Here is an 18,116-nt window from a genome sequence, read left to right as displayed (position 1 = left end):
ACCTTTTTATCTAGTCAGAAATAACCAGTTTTAGAACAATTTCAAAAATATATATATTTCTATATCTTATATTTTCCTTTATTAAAATTATATAATTTCTTTTTAACCTAATCTGAACTTTTAACTTTTAGAAACGTTGAATATTTTTTCTTTGTTTTGACAAGTACAAGTAATTAACATTCCTCTGATTAGCAAATATATTCATATTTTCAATAGACATTTTTTAATCAATAGATTATTAACAGATCTAAATTCATCTTATAGCTTTTCTGTAATAAGAACCCAAAGTAGGCAAACTCAGTTTAATTGACATTTTAGTATACCTCAAGGGGGTCCTGAAGGATGGGATAGAATTTCCTTGGGGGCTGGGAGGAGTTAACTGTCCTTCAGGACAGGCGGAGGCATTGTTAACAAAACTTTTTTCCTTTCATTTGAACCTCCGGACACTGACATTTCTAATTCAAATATTAATGTATACTTTTGATCAGGGTGGGGAACCCTGTACATAACGGACCTCACAGCAAACAAAAGATTCAAGTCAAAAGACCCTTCGGATGGCTAATTAACTCGGAATGTTGGCCACTCCAACTCACAGAAGGTCCGGAGGACCCCAGGATCGGCTGGTGTTCTGTAGCCTTGGGATCTCCTGGAAAAGTCAGAAAAGTTAGCAAGAATGCATTCAAGGGGGGTACGGGGCATTGACGGTCCTTGTCTCATCCTGCCGAAAGCAAAACAGTTAGAGCAGCAGAGAACACGAAACACAAATAGACAGACAACCGCGGTCAAAACACAAAATACTAATTTCAGAACAGACGCACCCGAAAGTGCCAGATGGAAACCCACCAGGTTTCCTGCACCCGAAAGTGCCAGATGCACCCGAAAGTGCCAGATGGAAACCCACCGGGTCTCCTGCACCCGAAAGTGCCAGACGCATCCGAAAGTGCCAGATGGAAACCCACCGGGTCTCCTGCACCCGAAAGTGCCAGACGCACCCGAAAGTGCCAGATGGAAACCCACCGGGTCTCCTGCACCCGAAAGTGCCAGACGCACCCGAAAGTGCCAGATGGAAACCCACCGGGTCTCCTGCACCCGAAAGTGCCAGACGCACCCGAAAGTGCCAGATGGAAACCACCGGGTTTCCTGCACCCGAAAGTGCCAGATGCACCCGAAAGTGCCAGATGGAAACCCACCGGGTCTCCTGCATCCGAAAGTGCCAGACGCACCCGAAAGTGCCAGATGGAAACCACCGGGTTTCCTGCACCCGAAAGTGCCAGATGCACCCGAAAGTGCCAGATGGAAACCCACCGGGTCTCCTGCACCCGAAAGTGCCAGACGCACCCGAAAGTGCCAGATGGAAACCCACCGGGTCTCCTGCACCCGAAAGTGCCAGACGCACCCGAAAGTGCCAGATGGAAACCCACCGGGTCTCCTGCACCCGAAAGTGCCAGATGCACCCGAAAGTGCCAGACGCACCTGAAAGTGCCAGATTAAAACAGATTGGTACCAATTTCAGAACAGATGGAAACCCACCGGGTTTCCCAGGTCAGGAGTCGGCGTCTCGACCCTGAGGGGGAAGTGCGGTTCAGCGGCGTCCCGCCCGCAACAATCCCAGAACGCTCCGGAGCTACCGAACAGAAAACAGATGGAAGGGGAAATCCCTTACCCAGATCCTCGAGGCTGAAGTCTTAGTCCAAATTAGCTGAATCAAAGCCAGAACGAATGTAGGTGCGGAGGGCGAGGAGGCAGCCCTCCGCGTAGTCTGAGGAGGTCGACCCCACGGAAAAGGGGGACCTCGCGGCTGATCTCGCTGGGGTCTCCAAATGTTGTAACCCAGGAGATCGACCACACTCAGACTCCATTTTTCAGTTTTTGGGGATGTTTTATTACCTGCGCAGGGACTGCAGCCAACCTACACAGAGGAGAACTGCAGCCCCGAGCTCAGGGGGAGGGTTGCTTATATAGGGCAGGGGTCATTCAAGAGTTTAGCAGAGCAAGCAAGCTGCTTGTACAGAAGCGGAGGCAGTTAGTGATAAGCAGGAGGGAACGGAGGGGGGAGGGAGCTGAGGCGAAAGGGAACTGGGTCAGCATACATCTGTCCTGCTATTCATTCCATTATCCAAGTTTTAAAAACTAACAAATTCGAGACAGATATCAGCGGTCAGTCAGGTGCAATACACACATGTTGAACAGTTACAGTTTTATGGGGTAAAGGGAGCTTCAGTTTCTCCCTATCAGTTTCTTTACAGAGCATGCAGGACACTCTGGCCTTGGGGCCGTTTGTGTCCTCCCTTTTCTTGAAGGATGTTGCTTTTCAAATTCCCAGTGAAGGTCAAACTCTAGTTAATTTTTATGGGGCTAAAGCCCTCTATAACATTCCCCATTGTTCATCTTGCTGTCTCTGATGTTGTTAATTAGGGCAGCTTAAAGACAAGTTGGATTCTAAGGACAGTGAGCTACAACACATGGAAGGGTGAGGATCATCAAATGGGAAAATTTTACTTCTTAATTAGAATCAAGAAAATATTCAGAGGACTTGACTGCTGCTTGGTAGACTGTTTTCAGAGCTGTCTGTTCTCTGGCAGGGCTGAGAGTTGGCTGAAGCAAGCAAGGTGCCTGGGGCCAGCATTTAAGGATGGTTTGCCAAGTGGCCCTCTGACAGTGAATGCCTCCTTAACTTTGGTGCCCTAGGTGCCTTACTCACCTCACTCTATTTCTGGCTCTGCTCCCTGGCTGGCAGCATGTTGTTAATTAAATATTTTTATTTTTTTTTGAGAAAAAAGCATATATACATGGTAAATAAGTCAAAGTATAAAAGTATATATAATGGAAAAAGTCTCCCTTCCTCTCCAAGCATTAATCTTCCTCCCCAGAGGCAGCCACAGCAATCAGGCTCTTTTGTACCCTTCCAGCTGGTCTTGCAGAAGGTGCTCTGGCCCTGGCCGGTTTGGCTCAGCGGTTAGAGTGTCGACCTGTGGTCCAGAGAGACCCGGGTTCAGTTCCCGCTAAGGGCACATACCGCGGTTGCAGTTTGTACCGGCTCCGTGTAGGAGGCAGCCACTTGATGTGTCCCTTTCACGTCGATGTTTCTCTCTCTTTCTCTCTTCCTCCCTTTCTCCCTCCTGCTCTATCTCAAGATAAATACAAAAAAAACAACAACAACAACAAGATACAGAAGGTGCTCTGCAGGGACTTCTATGAGGCACTGCCTTCACTCATTCCTTCAGCACTGTCATTAAATTCCCACTATGTGCAGAGAGGAATCAGCCATGGTGGAAGTTTGTAGCAGGGCAGAGGGAAGGAGAATGGAGTAGAAGTGAGAGGGAGTGCCTGTTCGTGTGGCTAAGGAGAATATTAGCTTCTCTTACTATCTTGCAGTTGCATCTTGGTGCCTCAAGCCAGGAGCACAGTGAGCATAGCCTGGATGATATGAAACAGTCTCTTCATGTGTATGCCCAGCTTTCTCTCTATTTTTGTCCCTCTCTCTGTCCCTGTCTCCTTGTTTTTGTCTTATCTCTCTCTCTTCTTTGTCTCTGTCTTCTGTGTATTTCTGTGTCTTTGTCTGTCTTTTTCTCACAAGCTGTACACCATCTTACTTCTTCTTTCTGTAGTTCTGCTTCCTTCCTCTGCTTTACTGTGGTTTTTCTTCCTTTAGTACAAGGGTTTGTGTGTGACTTTGACTTGCTGTGGCCCTGACTGCTGCTATTAGATAGATTCAGTCTCTTGGTATGTGGACTTCATGTTCCTGGGAAAGATGATCCAAGAGGCTCAGCTTGGGCCCAGTGTCTGGCTTGATTAGGCACAATAGCGGAGGGGAAGCAAATCTCAAGAAGGGGCCTGGCAGGTAGGCAGGTACCTCAAAATACGCTTACTGTATTGCACAGGGGTCTGTGGATTATTGGTGGCTATTAACTAGGTAATCCTTATGTTAGTTGATCTAGGCTTAGCCCCACACAGAAAACTTTGATTAGCAGGGTAGGTTCCTGAGAAGACCTACCAGCAGCATGCATTCCTTTGGTCTTCTCCTCTTCCCCTTGACCATTGCCCCGGCCCCCCAACCTTCACCACATATGACTGACTAGTAAGCACCAGTATCTTTGACAGAGTACTGAGTAAAAGCTCTTCAAGTGTCTCCAAGGCTGTTCAGCTACCCATATTTTATTTCCACAGGCTGGCCCTAGCCTTTCCTCTCCATTGAGCAGAGGAATGTCCAAGTTTCTGACAATTGCCTTGTTCCAGGGAATTCATGGTTAAGTGAAAGTCATCACCATCTTGATTCTAATCAGGATTCACCATTTCCCCTCTTTGCTTGGCAATAAGCTTAAAAAAATAGAATGCTTTTGTTTCTCCCTAAGAATTTATGATCTTGGAGAAGCACTGTCCAAATATCCAAAAACATCTTGAGACAGATGTTCACATGACCATAGCATGAGACACTAAACTGTGCTATGAAGTGGGAATGCTGTAGAGTAAGGAGAGAGTGGTCAGTGAGTGACTGGTTAAGTGAAAGTCATCACCATCTTGATTCTAATCAGGATTCACCATTTCCCCTCTTTGCTTGGCAATAAGCTTAAAAAAATAGAATGCTTTTGTTTCTCCCTAAGAATTTATGATCTTGGAGAAGCACTGTCCAAATATCCAAAAACATCTTGAGACAGATGTTCACATGACCATAGCATGAGACACTAAACTGTGCTATGAAGTGGGAATGCTGTAGAGTAAGGAGAGAGTGGTCAGTGAGTGACTGGTATGTTTGGGGAAGATTTTACAGAGGAAGTGGGGATAGAGCTAGACCTTGAAATTGGGAGTTGCTGTTGTCTGTGTCAGGAGGAAGAGAAGAGGGCATTTCTTTTTCATGTGTGTCTGGCACCAGTAAAGAGAGAGTTTGGCTGAAGTAGAGAGTGCAGAATAGGTAGGAATAGTAGAGGTGGTCTGGAGAATGAGCCTAAATATTTTGTAATACCATTTGAGGTTCACATTAAAGCTCTATTTTTGGAGGCTAGCGGCAGTAATAAGAGGTGTCACTGTGGAACCCCTTGTTATCTGTTCTTGTGTCTTCCCTATGGATCACAGCCATCCCTGTTTAGCAGGGGTAAGGTGCTGGGATCCTCAATACAGGGCTCAGATATCACTGAGGTGTGTGAGGAACTGGAATGTAAAGCCAGCAGTGCTGACAGGAACTTAGGGGATGCCTAAGTGAGCTCACTCCTCCATGGACCTCACCAAGAATTGGGGGGTTTGGATAGAAATGGGAGTGGGAGAGATCCGTGGGGTCCATGTGAGCTTGGGAATGATAGTTAGCCTTTCTCGGCTTCAGTTTTCTCATCTATAAAATGTGAATAGGAATGTCTATATTTTAGGGTTGTGAGAATTAATTGACAGGAATTACGTGAAATTGTTAGGCACATGGCAGGCTTTTTAAAAACATTTACATACAAAACATTGTCTCTTTAATTCCTAGGTGACCTGCCACCTATATTCAAAATCACTTCATTTATTAACGGGCCTCTCTTTTCTCTCTCTACTCTCTAATGGAGCCATGGATAGGTCTTGTGCTTTGGGAGTCTGAGTGGAGAAGAGTGGGTATCCTCCACCATTCCTGAGCCTGGGAGGAATTTCCAAAAGTGGTTCTCGTTGTCAGAACTTATGAATATGTGTTAGTGCATAGACCTTTGTATCTTTACTTGTCAACAGTGGTGGGACATTCATGGGAGCTCTCAGCTGGGGCATATGGGAAATGTCTCTCTATTTACCTGTTCTGGTTCTGACTGGTCCATTGGCCCCTTTGCCTTAGGCAGATAGGGCAGAAGTGATATACTCTATAAAGAAAGTTGGGCCTCTATACCCTCAACTCAAGCCTGCCAGTGACTCTATGGTTTTTCTTCTAGGTCTGCTGACATTTGTGAACTGTGCCTATGTCAAGTGGGGCACACGTGTACAGGATACGTTCACTTACGCTAAGGTCCTAGCGCTCATTGCCATCATTGTCATGGGCCTTGTTAAACTGTGCCAGGGTAAGAAGGGCCTGAGGTGGGAAGGAGGGTAGAGGACTCCAGGAGTTTCCCTAGATTCCCTTAGGAGGACATGGGGATTCTGTTAGCTTTACTGTCCAGCTTTTTGTACATGCTAGACTGTGTCAGTGAGAACAAGAGATCTGTTCCTGGGCCTCTTGGGCTAGGCTGGCTTGGCCAAATGGACATGAGTCAGCCCCTCCCTCAGGGTTGCTTTCCCTTTAAGGAGACTAGGAATACTGCAAGAAACCAGCTGAGGGCCTAGGAGCTCTTGAAACTTGGGTTGTAATTGGGTCATAAAAGTAAACAGCAGAGATACAGTGAACCCTGTTCTGGCTCCTATTTTTGTTCTGTACTGAGAGGCAGCGAGTAGGAAGACTTGGCCCTCCTTGAGAGGGGTGGAAGAGGGTGTCGTGTGTGTGTGTGTGTGTGTGTGTGCGCAGGGGAGATGGGTTGTGGAAATGAGTGGTTATTTCATCTGGACTTGTTCTTATTCAGCATTCCCTCCCAAAGTCAGCTGTCAGAAAAATATTAAAATATTGTGAAGTTGGTACTGACTTTTCTGCAGGGTGGCTTTAGAAAGCTTTTTAATTCCTGGATCAGAGCAAACTGGCAGTGAGGGTTAATAGGTCTTCCAAGATCTTCTGAGTCCTCAGGCCCAGGATACCTTAGTCATTTAACAACCAGTTCTCTAGATTATCTATCTCTAAACTTGGCTATGTTTACAGTTACCTGGGGGCACTGAGCCCGCCCCATCTCAGACCTATGGGGTCAAATTCTGGTTGGTTTGGAGTTGAAAAAGGTGTATTTTAAAGAAGTGCCCAGTGTGATTCTTAAGCAGCTGGTCTAGAACCTCTGCACATGTGCCAAGTTAGTACAGCCAGCCATATGGATGTCCCTGGAGTCTCAGAAACATCTTGGGATCAAATTGGATAGTTGAGTAATCCCCCCCCCCCCCATTTGTACCTTAGAGAACCCCTGCTGTGTGTGCTGACTGACACCTCTGAGGTGTGGGCATTACTATTTTTGTTCTCTTGCTGTACACCCAGCCCTTTTTGCCACTTTGAGGTATGGGTCTAGGCTTTCTGCAGGGTGTGACAGCAGGCTTCCTTAGAAGTCTGGGTCTTGTTAAAAACCTGCAGTGTGTCCAGAAAGTCTCTCTACTGGGCAGCTCAGTGCCCCATTCTGGGCTTTCAAGTCTGTAGTTTCTGGAGGCCTCCAAGGAGAATGACAAATGCCTAGGCTGGCTCTTCAAAGGTGGAGGTGACTCAGATCTACCCCAGGCCTAGTGAGAAATAAGACCCCAGTTCCTACTAACCCTGTAATTTCCTGCCCCACGCAACTGTGGCCACTACAAGTAGAGCAACAGTTTTCTCTTCATGAAACTGAGAAACCCATTTAACCAAATCATGCAGTAGTCTGGACAAAGAAATGTAGTTCTATAGGAAGGTCTGACTGTTAGCGAAAAATTACTCCTTTATGATAAACAGGGTGCTTTCTAAAAATAGGAAGAGCTGTGGCCTACTGTGAGGTTACTTGCTGGAAATGGAAATTCACTAGGGCTTTGGAACAGGTGTCACATTACAGGCAGCTAGGAGTACTTTTCTTTATCTGAGATTGTCTAGTTTTACCAAAGGAATAGGAACTTCCTGAGGGAGTGGGGATAGTGGTAAGTATAGGGAGCTGGTGGTTGTTAGTTTTTTGGTGTTAAATAATGTTTTTTTTTCTTCTCCCCTTCCCTCTTGCTTTTCCCTTCTTTCTTTTTTTTTAACCCCCCCTTTTCTTGACCCTCCTCCTTTCTCCTTTTTTTCATCTTCTCTTCCTTTTTTTTTTTACTCCCCCCATCCTTCCCTTCTCCTTATACCTTCTATCTCTCCTCCCCCTTCTCCTTTCTCTTCCTTTTCCCTGAACCCCTACCGACCTTTACTCCCACAGGACACTCTGAGCACTTTCAGGACGCCTTTGAGGGTTCCTCCTGGGACGTGGGAAACCTCTCTCTCGCCCTCTACTCTGCCCTCTTCTCTTACTCAGGTTGGGACACCCTTAATTTTGTAACAGAAGAAATCAAAAACCCAGAAAGGTAAAAGTGGGCTCACGCTCTCACTCCCCAGCTCTCACTCCCCAACGTGGCTGGAAGTCCTGCTGGTAGAGGGCAAGCTCTCCCCCTTCCCTCCCCTTGTCCTCTGTCTCTCATCTCTCCCTACTCCTTCTCCAGCTTGCAGAGATTAGGGGTTAGAATGGGAATGAGTGAAGGTGGGAAGTCCATTGGTTCTTCGCCCTAATGTTCATATTAGAAGATACCAGGGTCCTTCCCATATGTAGGAGAGGTCCTTCAGTGGGCAGCAGCAGACCTAGCTGGAGCTAAGGTGTTAGGACTTTGCATGGTAGTACTGACAATGAGGCCTGGGGAGCCAGAAGTTTATTCTGGGCAGCCAGGTCCTCAGCCCAGCCTCTAGCCCCTAGAGGACATTATTCCTTCTTCAGTGGGACCCACTGGTCCTAGTGTAGTGAGCATCAAATATTGATTATGAACTATCTTCACAGAGAAGGGTCTCTCTCTCTCTCTCTTCCCCTTCCCTCTCCCTCGCTCCCTCCCTCCCCCAGGGGAATGGGGTACATACCCACCCTAGGCCACTTGGGGAAGAGATGCCTCAAAGACCCAGAGGCCAGGGAACTGTTAAATGTCAGAAAAATCCCTGAGTGAACTTCGACCCCAAGGAGAGGTTGGTTCCAGATAATCCTGTCTCACTTGTCTTGACAGAAATTTGCCCTTGGCCATTGGGATTTCTCTGCCAATTGTGACGCTCATCTACATTCTGACCAACGTGGCTTACTACACAGTGCTGAGTATTTCAGATGTCCTTGGCAGTGATGCTGTGGCTGTGGTGAGTCTTTTGGGATCCCCATTTGCTTGTCATCTTATGATACTGAATGGCTCAATTTTTCTCTACCCATCTAGCTCTGCAGGTGATGGGTCTAGACTAGAGGGTGGGATGCTCAGCCGTGACTTTGTTTGTCCCAACAGCCTAGATGCAGGAAGCTTATGAAACCCTATCTTATGCTGAGTGTGCCTCTGTGTTCTGCCTCCAGACATTTGCTGACCAGACATTTGGCGTGTTCAGCTGGACCATTCCCATTGCTGTTGCCTTGTCCTGCTTTGGGGGCCTCAATGCGTCTATCCTTGCTTCATCAAGGTACTGTGTCTCTGCTTCACTGATAACAGATTCCATGATTCTCTGAGGCTTTAGGTGAGCCCATAAGAGCTCTTCTTTTTCCTTTTCCCTCTCTTGGAAATACAGGTGTGTGTGTGTGTGTGTGTGTGTGTGTGTGTGTGTGTTTGGGTACACGTGTGTATGCATGCATCTCTGTGCATGCATCTGCCTGCCTTTGTGCAAATATTTGTGTAGCTTATGTTTCTTTTTCCTTTTTTAAAATTTTTATTTATTGAGACAGAGAGACAGAGACATTGATTTGTTGTTCCGCTTATTTATTTATTCATTGGTTGATTCTTGTATGTGCCCTGACCGGGGATTGAACTGACAACCTTGGCATATCGGGATGATGCTCTAACCAACTGAGCTACCTGGCCAGGGCCTGGTGGCTCATGTTTCCATCTGAGGCAAGGATGGATTGGTAGGAGGTGGAAGAAAAGAAGGTAATAGCTTGGAGTCAGGGACCAGATTCTAGGCTCCTTGTGGGTTATGTATCATACAGCCCCAGGATTCATTCCTTCAGTGAATGATTTTTGAGCACTTGCTGTGTACCAGGTACTGGTACAGAATGATTCTGCCCCTCACTTCACAGAAAACTCTGAGGCTGACAGGTAAGCTCCTGCTCTCCTCTCTGTGCAGAGACTGTCCTTTCTTTTGTTTCTGAGAAAGGAGCCTTGCCAAGCTGATTCTGCTAGCTGGTGTCAAGGTTACACACTTCCCTGCTTCAGCACTTCATTTCATCAGTTGGCTCTTCTCTTTGGTGGATGTTCAGTTGGAGCCATCTCTGCAGAAGTTCCTTTCATTTACATATACAGAAGTCACAAAATAGCTTTTCCCATCTCCCCTATTCCTTACTGGACACATTTCTTGAGGGAATAGTTTGCATTTCAGCTGTCATTCATTTTTCTACACATTACACTTTGGCTTCTATTACCTAAAAAATGTTCTTATTAAGGGTATCAGTGACCTCCTGAACCTGCTTCTACTAGTCCTTATTCTACTGGACCCACGAAGCAAGTGACATTAACGGCCTTTTACAGTACTTCTGAAATGATTCCTGCAGTTTCTGTGATACTCTGGTAGCTACGAAGTTTTCTTTTCTTGATTTCTCACTCTATAAATGTTGCTATCCCCAAGGCCAGGAGTGTAATAGGCACTGCATAAAGATTTGCCACATGAACAGATAGGATAGAAAGTTTTGTCCTTTTCTTTCTTCTTACTAGTTTTTTTTTTTTGTTAATCCTCACTCATGGAAATTTTTTCCATTGATTTCACAGAAAGAGTGGAAGAGGGGTAGGGAGGAAAGAGAGAGAGAGAGAGAGAGAGAGAGAGAGAGAGAGAGAGAGAGAAAGAGAAACATGAGAGAGACAGAGAGAGAAAGAGAGAGAGAGACAGAGAGAGAGAGAGACAGAGAGAGAGAGAGAGAGAGACAGAGAGAGAGAGAGAGAGAAAGAAACATGGATGTGAGACACATCGATTTGTTGCCTCCCGCATGACCCCGACCAGGGCTGAGGACGAACTGCAACTGAGGTACGTGCCCTTGACTGGAATTGAACCTGCGATTGATCAGTCTGTGGGCTGATGCTCTGACTGCTGAGCCAAACTGGCCAGGACATTTTTTTTTTTTTAATCCTCACCCGAGGACATTTTTCCATTTTTTGTTCAGATAGAGTGGGAGGGAGAGAGAGGGGGAGAGAGAGAGAGAGAAACATCGATGTGAAAGGGACACATCGAGTGGCTGCCACCCGCACAACCAACCAGGGCCGGGGACAAACTGCAACCGAGGTACATGCCCTTAGCGGGAACCGAACCCGGGTCTCTCTGGATCGCAGGCTGACGCTCCAACCACTGAGCAAAACTGTCCAGGGCTTTTTTTTTCTTAATATCGAATGCTTACCGGCTGGTGTGGCTCAGTGGTTGAGCATTGACCCATGTACCAAGAGGCTGCTGGTTCGATTCCCAGTCAGGGCACATGCCCAGGTTGTGGGCCCAGTCCCTAGCAGGGGGCAGGCAGGAGGGGGCCAATCAATGCTCTCTCTCATCAATGTTTCTATCTCTCTTCCTCTCCCTTCCTCTCTCTCAAAAATCAATAAAGAAAAAAATAAATATGGAACGTTTCATGAATTTGTGTGTCATCCTTGTGCAGGGGATGTATCGTTCCAATTTTAGTGTATATGCTGCCGAAGTGAGTACCTCCTTGCTTCTTCATTTTACCCTTGGGGTCCACCCTCTTCTTCCAGTGTGTGCACGTGCCTGGGTGCGTGGTGCATATACACACACAAGATCACTAGAGTTGATTGAGGTTATCACATCTGTCCTGTTCTCACCTCAGCCAGGGCATCAACCCTCATTCAGGCCTCCTCTCTTATGGGACAGTTGTCATGGATGATCTTGTCTGGCCTTCTGTCCATACCCTAGTCTCTCCCTGTTCCAGTCACCTCCATGATGCTACCAGAGTCTCTGTATCATATCCTACCAGGCCCTTACTTCAGAGCCATAGCTTGCTCTCATGCTTGTTCAGACTTCACAGCATGGCCTCACTCCAGTTCCTCCCAGCATACTCCTCACACACCTTATTCTGGGACTATAAGCATTCTAGCACCAACCTTCAAAGAGGCCACACTGTTCAGCCTTCAAGCCTCTTTTGCCTTTGCCCATGCTGTTTCCCCACCCACCTACCCACACACCTTCTGGCAAACTTTAGCTCTTCTTCCCAGCCCAGATGTCGTCATCCTTTATGAAGCTTTTTGTTCCCCAAGCCTACTCTGAAGCCTAGTGTACTTCATGATGATGCTGACTCCTGGGTGGCGTTCATTTCTCTGCTGCTCTGTTTCCCTGTCAGTAGGGCTCTGTAGGTGTAGAGAGGAAGCTTAGGTTGTCTCTTTGAGCTTCAGGTTTTCCCTGGCCTATCACATGTCAAGAGCTCAGAGAAGATATATATGAAGACACAACAGAAGTCTGGCAAATTTATTTTATTTTAATTTTTATCCTCACCCAAGGACATTTTTTCATTTATCTTCAGATAGAGTGGGAGAGAGAGAGGGAGGAAGAGAGAGAGAGAAACATTGACATGAGAGAGACACATCGAGTGGTTGCCACCCACACAACCCCAACCAGGGCCGGGAACAAACTGCAACTGAGGTATGTGCCCTTAGGGGGAACCAAACCCAGGACTCTACAGTCCACAGGCCAACACTCTAACCGCTGAGCCAAACTGGCCAGGGCTACTTACTTTTTTTTTTTTTTAAAGCCATGGCAGAGTGAGGATACCTCTGGTGGGATGGATTGAGGTGCCAGTGGGTGATGGCAGGGAGAGTCCTCCATTGGGTGATGGTGGGGTATCTGTGACTGAGAGAAGTGGGGGTGTCTGAGGGTAATGGTGGTGTCTGGGTAACATTGGGGTAGGGCATTTATGGATAATGGTAAGGTGCCCAGGTTGAAGAGCGTGGAGACATCTGGGTAAAGGGAGTAAGTTGGATTGGGCATGCGTAGAGAACATGTGATGCTCCTGAGAGACTGTCCCCAGCTTTATTCTGGAGCTCTGAGCTTAGTTTTAGCTGAGTGAGGAGTGTGGCTGCATGGCTGAGTAAAAGCATCCTACTGACACATTTCTTGTCCCTCCAGGTTGTTTTTTGTGGGCTCCCGTGAGGGCCACCTCCCAGACCTTCTGTCCATGATCCACATTGAGCGTTTTACACCTGTCCCTGCTTTATTGTTCAATGTAAGCTCTGCTGAGGGAGTGTGGGCACTGAGTATATCTCCGTACTATTCCTGCTGACTTTATGAGAAGACTGTTGGGTGGGAGGTATACTAGATTTCTTGAGCTACTTCCTAAACCTCTCAGTGTTTCTTTTTTTTCCTTAAAATTATTTAAAAATATAAATGTAAAACATAGTCATATTAGAGAAGGCAAATGCTATAAAAGAATATTAAAATGAATTTATATGAGATTTCTCTATCTTTTATGTCATTGGCTTCTTCTCTTTCTTCCAGCTCCTCCTTTAAAAAAATTATTATTAACTCATATTTAGAGCTCTGGTTGGTGTGGCTCAGTTGGTTGGGTATCGTCCATTGCACTGGAAGATCGCAGATTCGATTCCTGTCAGGGCACATGCCTGGGTTGGAGGTTCAATCCTTGTCTGGGGCACATGCAAGAGGCAGCCGATTGATGAAATCAATACTTTTTTTTGTTGTTAATCCTCACCCGAGGATATATATTTTTTAAGTTTTTTTAAAAAAAATTTTTCCTTTATTGATTAGAGAGAGAGGAAGTGAGACAGAGAGAGAGATAGAAACATCGATGAGAGAGAACATTGATTGGTCGCCTCCTGCATGTTCCCCACTGGGGATCGGGCCCACAACCTGGGCATGTGTCCTGACCGGAAATCAAACCAGGGACCTCTTAGTGCATGGGTTGACGCTCAACCTCTGAACCACACTGGCCGGACCTGAGGATATTTTTTTCCATTGATTTTTTTAAAAGAGAGTGGAAGGGTAAGGGGTAAGGGGGATGGGGAGAGAGAGAGAGAGAGAGACATCGATGTGAGACACATCAACTGGTTGCCTCTGGCACGAGCCCCGACGGGCTGGGAATCGAACTTGCAACCCAGGTACGTGCCCTGTTTTTTTTTTGGTACGTGTCCCTAGCGGGAACCGAACCCGGGGCTCTCTGGTCCGCAGGCCGACACTCCAACTGCTGAGCCGAACCGGCCAGGGCACATGCCCTTGACTGGGAATCAAACTCATGACCCTCCGATGCTCTAACCACTGAACTTCACTGGCCAGGGCTGTAAAATTTTCTTTTTTTTAATTATATTTAGAAAAGAAGCCAGACCAATTGTACATCAATTACCCTAAGGGCTTCTATTTATGTTATAGACATCATAGATTCATATATAGTAGATGGCAGTAAAGTGTTTCATTCTAACAGAATTAGTAAATTATGAAAAATTTCTGACAGATGGAAAGTCCTGAAGAAGGAACCACCACTTTCTAATTTGCAGTAAGGTATTATATAAATAAAAGCTGACAGGACCCTGAGAAAGAAAGGCCTTACTCTGCCCTGGCTGGTGTGGTTCAGTTGGTTGGGCTTTGTCTGGTGCACCAAAAGGTTGCTGGTTCAATTCCTGGTCAAGGGTACATGCATGTAGGGGCCATGCAGGAAGCAGCTGATCAATGCAGTGCTCTAACATTGATGTTTCTTTTTCTCTGTCCCTTCCTCTCTAAAAATCAATAAACTTGTGGCTCAGTGGTTGAGCATCGACCCATGCACCAAGAGGTTGCTGGTTTGATTCCCAGGCAGGGCACATGCCCACGTTGTAGACCAAATCCCCAGTGGGGGGCATGCAGGAGGCAGCCAATTGATGTTCTCTCTCATCGATGTTTCTCTCTCCCTCTTCCTTCCTCTCTCTAAAAATCAATAAAGAAAAATAAAAAGAAATAAATAAACTTTTTTTTTTCCATCCTTACTCGAGGACACTTTTTCCACTTTTGTTCAGATAGAGTGGGAGGGCGAGAGAGGAAAAGAGAGAGAGAAAGAAACATCGACATGAAAGGGACACATCGAGTGACTGCCTCCTGCATGACCCCAGCCAGGGCTGGGGATGAATCGCAACCGAGGTACATGCCCTTGACCGGAATCAAAGCCGTGACTCATTGGTCCGTGGGCCGATGCTCTAACCACTGAGCAAACCTGGCCAGGGCAATAAACTATTCTTTAAAAAAAAAAAGCCTTACTCCAAGATTTGAAAAACAGTTTATATTTCTTGTTACTAGGTCTTAAATACATTGTTTAAATTTTGGATTCATCTGGTATTTATATTTTGATGTATGGAGTGAAGTGGAGATTCACTTAATTTTTTTCTGAAATAGCCAGCTATGCCAATATCACTTATTGAATAATCTATTTTTCAAATTTTTATCATATAAAAATAATAGCCAATTTTTTAGTGTGCTTTATATATGCCAGGTATAATGATATGCCCCTTAAATGTATCATCATCTTAACTAATCCACCCTATCAGCACTAAGCTTTATTATTTAGCTTTATACTGAATATCTGAAAACAGGGTATTTTCCTCTTGGAATTTTTTTTTAAGTGTTTTATTGATTTTTAGAGAGAGAGGAATGGAGAGGGAGAGAGAGAGAAAAACATCAATGTGAGAACAGAATATCGATCAGCTGCCACCTGTGTGCACACCCACCAGGGATTGAGTCTGAAATCTGGGCATGTGCCCTGACCGGCAGTTGAGCCGACATTTTGGGGCATGGGACGACACCCAACTAACCAGGGTGCAAATCTGCATTTCTAAGGTGCCAGGACAAGAGAGATGGTTCTGATGCATTTGTCATATTTGTATGCCAGGTAATTAGGGCCCATGTGTAAAGGTCTGGAGGGCACCTTGTGATTCATGTTGAGGTTGGTGGGTTGAAGTGAGGAGGGCTTTATTGTCTGCCTTCAGAATCGGAAAGGAATCGGGCTTGATACTGAAGTGTTTGCAAAAAGAAGAGAGGCATCGAGTGGAGGAAAGGCCTCCAACAGAAGAGGGAGAAATGTCACTTTGAAGGTTAATGTGAAGAACCGGATGTAATCTGGTGAAGCTAGATCAGCAGTTAGCAGATCTGGTGTTGACTACTGAGTGGTAAAGTCTCATGGGGTCCCTGATGGTGACACTGCCCTCTCCTGCTCCCTCCCTCCCCATCTAGTGCACAATGTCACTCATCTATCTCATTGTGGAGGATGTTTTCCTACTCATCAACTACTTCAGCTTCAGCTACTGGTTCTTTGTGGGCCTGTCTGTTGCTGGACAGCTCTACCTTCGCTGGAAGGAGCCAGAGTGGCCTCGGCCTCTCAAGGTCAGTGGCTCTGGGCAGACTAGGAAGGATGGGCCCTCTCCCCAAGGTGGCTTCTTCCCCATAACCTGTCCCATCCCACTTTACCTAATATATCATCTCCCTTCATTTCAGCTGAGCCTGTTTTTTCCCATTGTGTTCTGCGTATGCTCCTTGTTTCTGGTGATTGTGCCCCTCTTTGGTGACACCATCAATTCCCTCATTGGCATTGGGATCGCCCTCTCAGGAATCCCCATCTACTTCCTCGGTGTTTACCTGCCAGAGTCCCGGAGGCCACTCTTTATTCGGAATATCTTGGGTGAGCTTCTCTTTGCCCATAATGCACTAGATGTGCATGCAGGCATGTGTGTGTTCAGATGCACGGGGAGGTGGGAGTGGTGGCTGGCTTCCTCCATACTAGTGAGGTGCTGGAGGCCATGAGACCTGACTGCCCCATATAACTTCTTCCCTTTGGATCTTGATATGATCACTTCAGTTCTATCTTTGGGGCTAAAACACTACCTCTTGAAAGTGCAATCTACATGGAAAGATGAGTCTGTCTGGGCTTAGGACTGGGGATGTTGAAGCTTGTTGGGGGTGAGGGACAAAGCCTGGCACAGGGTACCCAAGGGAGAGATGGGTAGAGAGCCACAGATGAGCTTTAACCAGCTTTATGGTGTTGATTGGGGTTGTAACTGAAAGTGTTTACTAAATTCTCTTCTTTTTTCATTTAGCTGCTGTCACCAGAGTTACCCAGCAGATTTGCTTTTGTGTCCTGACTGAGCTAGATGTAGCTGAAGAGAGAAAGGTTGAGAGGAAAACTGACTAGAGGCCAGAGGTGAAGTCCCCTGAGGCTTGGAAGGTTGGCTACCTGTGACCACAGCTACCAAAGTCCGGATGACAAGACTGTGTGGGCTCAACCCTCTGTACTAAAGGAGACTGTTGGCCTACATTACATAAGGGGCTGAGGGCTTACGGCCTCCTTAGGCAGTCACTCTCATTGGTAAGCTATGGGAGCAGACTCAGAGTCTGAGACCAGCCTGAAGGTGGGGATGCCAGGGGGTGATTGCAGGGGAGGGGGGCAAGGGGCTTAGGAGTGGTTGTTTTGTTGCTGGTGGGTGGGTGCAGCCCTTATACTTGGTGAGTTGCACTGGGGGAAGAGGGAGTGCTAGCTAGGTTAATAGCTGTGGCTGGTGGTTTCTGAATTTGACATTTGAGGTTTGAACCAAGAGTCTATACAAAGGGGCTGCTTTTATGGGAAGTTTTCCTCTGACCAGGTCCAGGCACCTCACTTTACAGGCTTAAAAATACCATTTCTTCCTTTGGTTCAAAATCCTTCCCTGAGGAGACGGTTGTATTCTATTATTTATTGATATTATTTAATCCAGAACACCAGTTCTTGCCAAGTATTCATCAAGGATGCAATAGGCTGTTTATAAATTCAAAGCACCCAAAGCCAAGTCCCTCTGTCCTTAGAGGTGTCTCTATGTGGTGGTGGGTCAGTCTCTGACCACAGATTATTTTTGCTTGGTTTTAGCACGATGTTCTATTTATTGAGTCTTACCTGCAAAGGTGAACTTGATTTTTTTTTTTTACTTCTGTACCTGTTACACTTTAATATATAGATAGGTCACACACCTGGTTCAAGTTCAGCAAGGACAAATGAACAAATTCATGCTATTTTGAAGGATAATCCTTTATTTTACTTGAGACCTTGTCTTTGTTCTAGTTGATAAAAGAAAATCTCTGGGTTTCTGGTATGAACTTTAAGGGGACAGAAACTTCTAGAGTTCAGGTGGATCACCTGAATTCTTGCAGCTGTCAGTGGCACCAAATAGCTTGCTCTTCTCCGAAAGGGTCAGTGTGAGGGACTGCTGTGTAAGCCCACCTTGGTGCTAGACGTGGTCATTTTCTTTTTCTGAAAACCTCACACCAGGCTGCATCCTCCTCTTCTGTCCCCAACACCAGGCTTTGTTTACACTGAGCCACCTTGGTGGCTCAGGATAGTGCACTCCTCTCCTGCCTGCCTCCTGGTGTGAGGTCTGGTGGGGCTTCAGTCTCAGGA

The 18,116-nt window shown here is 46.3% G+C and overlaps 1 protein-coding gene and 1 pseudogene across 3 annotated transcripts in view; one reads left to right on the top strand and one right to left on the bottom strand.

Moving 5' to 3' along the window:
- Positions 1 to 18,116, top strand: part of LOC118638534 (Y+L amino acid transporter 2) — a 73,535-nt gene that overhangs the window by 45,131 nt on the left and 10,288 nt on the right. For all 3 annotated transcript variants that reach the window (XM_036274514.1, XM_036274513.1, XM_036274512.1), the window contains 8 exons: positions 5,886 to 6,011; positions 7,944 to 8,088; positions 8,770 to 8,893; positions 9,099 to 9,202; positions 12,845 to 12,941; positions 15,926 to 16,075; positions 16,187 to 16,370; positions 16,786 to 17,054. In XM_036274514.1, the coding sequence (XP_036130407.1) occupies positions 5,886 to 6,011; positions 7,944 to 8,088; positions 8,770 to 8,893; positions 9,099 to 9,202; positions 12,845 to 12,941; positions 15,926 to 16,075; positions 16,187 to 16,370; positions 16,786 to 16,880 (1,025 nt within the window). In that variant the 3' untranslated portion in view covers positions 16,881 to 17,054. The remainder of the gene's footprint in view (positions 1 to 5,885; positions 6,012 to 7,943; positions 8,089 to 8,769; positions 8,894 to 9,098; positions 9,203 to 12,844; positions 12,942 to 15,925; positions 16,076 to 16,186; positions 16,371 to 16,785; positions 17,055 to 18,116) is intronic.
- Positions 11,322 to 11,413, bottom strand: LOC118639646 (annotated as a pseudogene).

Source organism: Molossus molossus, unplaced genomic scaffold (assembly GCF_014108415.1).
Source record: "Molossus molossus isolate mMolMol1 unplaced genomic scaffold, mMolMol1.p scaffold_m16_p_21, whole genome shotgun sequence".
NCBI classification, from domain to species: Eukaryota; Metazoa; Chordata; class Mammalia; order Chiroptera; family Molossidae; genus Molossus; species Molossus molossus.
This window is presented reverse-complemented; position numbering and strand designations above follow the sequence as displayed.